This window comes from Physeter macrocephalus, chromosome 6 (genome assembly GCF_002837175.3).
Source record: "Physeter macrocephalus isolate SW-GA chromosome 6, ASM283717v5, whole genome shotgun sequence".
In the NCBI taxonomy this organism is placed as follows: domain Eukaryota; kingdom Metazoa; phylum Chordata; class Mammalia; order Artiodactyla; family Physeteridae; genus Physeter; species Physeter macrocephalus.
This window is the reverse complement of record NC_041219.1, coordinates 96,100,065-96,104,442: the sequence shown is the minus strand read 5'-3', so window position 1 is coordinate 96,104,442 and position 4,378 is coordinate 96,100,065. Positions and strand designations below refer to the sequence as shown.

General features: G+C 35.4%; 1 protein-coding gene across 2 annotated transcripts in view; it reads right to left on the bottom strand.

Moving 5' to 3' along the window:
- The window catches only part of GXYLT1 (glucoside xylosyltransferase 1), a 62,567-nt gene that overhangs the window by 47,698 nt on the left and 10,491 nt on the right, over positions 1–4,378 (bottom strand). The window contains exon 2 of one of the 2 annotated variants that reach the window (XM_024122815.3): positions 842–934. The exons of the other annotated variant lie outside the window; for it this stretch is intronic. Within the exon in view, the coding sequence (XP_023978583.1) occupies positions 842–934 (93 nt within the window). The remainder of the gene's footprint in view (positions 1–841; positions 935–4,378) is intronic. 2 annotated transcript variants of the gene reach the window in all.

The window sequence follows — 4,378 nt, the reverse complement described above, 5'->3', positions numbered from 1 at the left end:
AAGAAGATATAACAATTATAAATATATATGCACCCAACATAGGAGCACCTCAATACATAAGGCAACTGCTAACAGCTATAAAAGAGGAAATCAACAGTAACACAATTAATAGTGGGGGACTTTAACACCTCACTTACACCAATAGACAGATCATCCAAAGGAAACAGAAGCTTTAAATGACACAATAGACCAGACATATTTAATTGATATTTATAGGACATTCCTTCCAAAAACAGCAGATTACACTTTCTTCTCAAGTGCACACAGAACATCCTCCAGGACAGGTCACATCCTGGGTCACAAATCAAGCCTCAGTAAACTTAAGGAAATTGGAATCATATCAAGCATCTTTTCTGACCACAACGCTATGAGATTAGAAATGAATTACAGGGAAAAAAATTGAAAAAACACAAACACATGGAGGCTAAACAATACGTTACTAAATAACTAAGAGATCACTGAAGAAATTAAAGAGGAAATCAAAAAATACTAGAGACAGGGCTTCCCTGGTTGTGCAGTGGTTGAGAGTCCGCCTGCCAATGCAGGGGCCGTGGATTCGTGCCCCCGTCCAGGAAGATCCCACATGCCGCGGAGCGGCTGGGCCCGAAATTTTTAGAGCATTTTATACACAGTATGTATTAAAAAATTAGTCATAACTACTTCAAAGTGGGAAAAAAGAATAGAAAACCCAATCAGAAAACAAATTATTTACTTGTATAACAATATTACAGGAAAAGAAACATTTTTATGACCATATGACATTTTTATTACACTCAAAAATTTATTAGTTACTATCTAATCTTACCTACACTGATCTACCAATTAAATATTAAGTGCCTACCTAAAAGCCGCTTCCCAAAAGCAGTTCATTCCACAAACATCAGAGGGCAGCATCCAATAGGGATTCCAGTAACACAGAGAGAAATCTTTACACCTAACAGAGTAAGACAGAAATAGTCCTATGTGAGTATTTTGGCTTAAAACTGACAAGGAATTTACTCAATAACATAAAAACTTACTGTTCTATTTTACAGCAACAAAACTGCAAATCCAACTTGCTATGGTAACTTGAGGATTTCTGGAAATTGATTTCTCCCTTACTTAGGGTACCACTACTTTAAATAGAACTTTAAAACCTTTAGGCAAAAAATACCACAGACTGGAAACGTTTTTTAGTCATGAACGCTCTTAATATATTAAGATCTCCTCCTAAGATGACATAGAAAATATTGGAATACTTCTAAAATTTTCCTTCCTTCATGAACTGCACATATTCCCCCTAGAATAAAATCCATTCCGCCAAACAAAACATTTGCTTATCCTGAAGCAAAATTTAAGCCACAGATGCTGGTAGAAAGGAAAGAGAGAATCTTTAAATGCTTTTAAATTAATCCTCAATCCAAGCTTAAAACACCAAGTATGGTGTTTTAAGTTGGAAATAAGAGACCAAGCTGATATTCACGGCTCAGTTTCATTACCTACTCATCTCAGTTTCACTATATTTCACAAGTTAAAATGGGGGATCAAATGTGGTCTTTCTTCTTAGATTGCAGGTTGGAGCTAAAAAAACCCACAAATACACAACAACAACAATTGCTCACATTACAAAAAGTATGTTTTTCATTGTTATTCCTTTTCAAAACAATAGTCTAGTTGGAAATTCAGTACAGTGGAGGCTTGGGTTTACTAAAGCAAGTGTGAAGTCAGAGTGAGTCACTAAACAAGGTCACCTCATGTCCCATCACCATGAATTCAATTATAAGTTACTGTTCTTACAGTGAAAGGTCTATGAAATTTCATATTTGCAACATCTCTGATCACACCTCTCACAAATGTCAACACGCTAAGACAGGGGGTCTCAATCCAGGATGTACAATGAAATCACCAGAGAGCCCTACACCAGACCTGTTAAATCAGAAACGCTGAGGACAGGGTCAGGCACTGGTTGCTTTTAAAATCCTGCCTAAGTTATTCTGTATACTACTGCATGAAGAACTACAACATCAGAATTTTTAAATCAATGGGAAAAAGTGACATTATAATCTGTTTTTTCTTGAAATGGACACCATTTTCAAGCACAGCATAAAAAGTTAACATATCTTAAATTAAATGGTTGATAAGTCAGAAAAAGAAAATGTGTGCAGACCAGTAAAATGTACAACCTGATGAGGAAATGTGTTTGTCCCCTTCCAGGCGTGGTCATGTAGTTTTAAAGTCTTGCACTTATTAGTAGAGACAGGCTGAGTGGAAGTGGCAACAACTAACACAGAGTTTTTTTCAGATTTAAGAGTTCTCACATCCATTTAAGCCTCACAACAAACCTGTTCAAATAGGTATCTCCATCTTTCAGATACAGACATCGTCAAAGCTTTCTTTCAACAAATCCACAATTTATTTATAATCAACACCTAAAGTGCCCCTTTCTTCCAGGAAGGAGATAAGTTGGTTATTCCATCTCCTTCTGTCAAGTCTTCCAACAGTAGAAAAGGAAAATAAAAAATGAAGTCTCAAAGAAAATGACTAATTATTTTGTAAAAATGACTGCTTGAAATTGCGTATTAATACCATTTTCTGCCTCAACTTGTATTACTCCCAGCCCTAGGCAATCACACATCTACTTTCTGTCTCCATAGATAAATGGAATTATATAATATGTGACCTTTTGAGTCAGACTTTTTTCACTTAGTGTATTCTCAAGGTTCACCACTGTAGCATTTATCAGCACATTTCATTCCTTTTTATGGCCAAATAATATTCCCTTTTATGAATGGATGGATATACCACATTTTCTTTATCCATTCATGAGTTAATGAACATTTGGGTTGTTGATACTTTTTGGCTATTATAAATAATGCTTTTATGAACATCCATGTAAAATTTTAATGTGAACGTATGTTTTCAATTCTCTTGAGTATATATACACACACACACACACACACACACACACACACACACACACACACACACACATATACACACACCCCTACGAGAGGAATGGCTGGATCATGTAATCAATGTAAACTGATTAATGCAGATGAAATTACAGGGAAAAAAATGTCAAGTTTTAGGTAAGTTTCTTGACCATAACTCAATGTCAGAAAACACAGTTTACAGAGAGAATGTTTTCTTTCTGTCTTTCTTTAATGGAAATACAAAACATATGCACTAGCGAGTATACATCCTCCTTACCATTAAAAAAACAAAACAAAACATAAAACACTGAGCTGCTGCTAGCAAGAGGGGGCATAATTTATTCACGGTTTCTTATCCCCCAAATTTACATTTTCACTTCTGAAAACTTGGTTTTAAAGATTAAGATACAGAGTAGAAACTCATACTGAGAACTCATTACGTACCAATAACTATCACTACAAGCAATAAATGAGGAAAAGCAACTAATCTGAGACAGACAGTACTTGTATTTTCAGGCCAGAAAAAAAAAAGTTTAAAAATATTGGAAAAGTAAAGGTACTTATCCAAGTTCTGATTATTAGCTGCTTTTGCTTTTATTCCTGAAGACTACTGAAAATGGAACATTAGACATACAAAGTTCAAAGAGGTAACTCTATTAAATAATTTTAATGGGGCAAAACTGTAGCTGAGCTAAATGGGTATGTCTTAGTAAACAAAGACATCCAGAATCAGTGAAGTCCATAAATGCAAAGTTTTTCCACTGTGGATCAAACTGAAATAAAACTTTACCATGACTCATCTCCCTGTTTCATATGGCTTAATGTTTCCAGCTCTACGTGGCTTGTCTACAAGCAAACTGATCAAGGGATAGCACAGGGATCTCCGTGGTAATAAAACAGTCTGTATCCTGACTGCAGGGGTGATGACATGAATTTACTTATGTGATACAACAGCATAAAACTGCACATACATGAGTGCAGGTAAAACTGGTGATGTCTGAAGATGGTCTACAGGTTGTACAATGTCAATTTCTGGGGTTCTAATATTCTACTATGTTGATACACATATATTCCAGATACAGCGGTATTATACTAAGCTCATATAAAATGTTACTACTGTGGAAAAACTGAGTGACGGATAAATGGGGGTGTCTATGAAGCTTCCTGTGAACTTATATTTATTTCAAAAGTTTAAAAAAACAAACGAAACACAAATTAAATTACCCCAAATTTCAGTACTTGAAAAATGTTTTAAAAATTGAGACATCAGAAGCAAGAAGAGCTACAATCCTGCAGCCTGTGGAACAAAAACCACATTCACAGAAAGACAGACAAGATGAAAAGGCAGAGGGCTATGTACCAGATGAAGGAACAAGATAAAACCCCAGAAAAACAACTAAATGAAGTGGAGATAGGCAACCTTCCAGAAAAAGAATTCAGAATAATGATAGTGAAGATGATCCAGG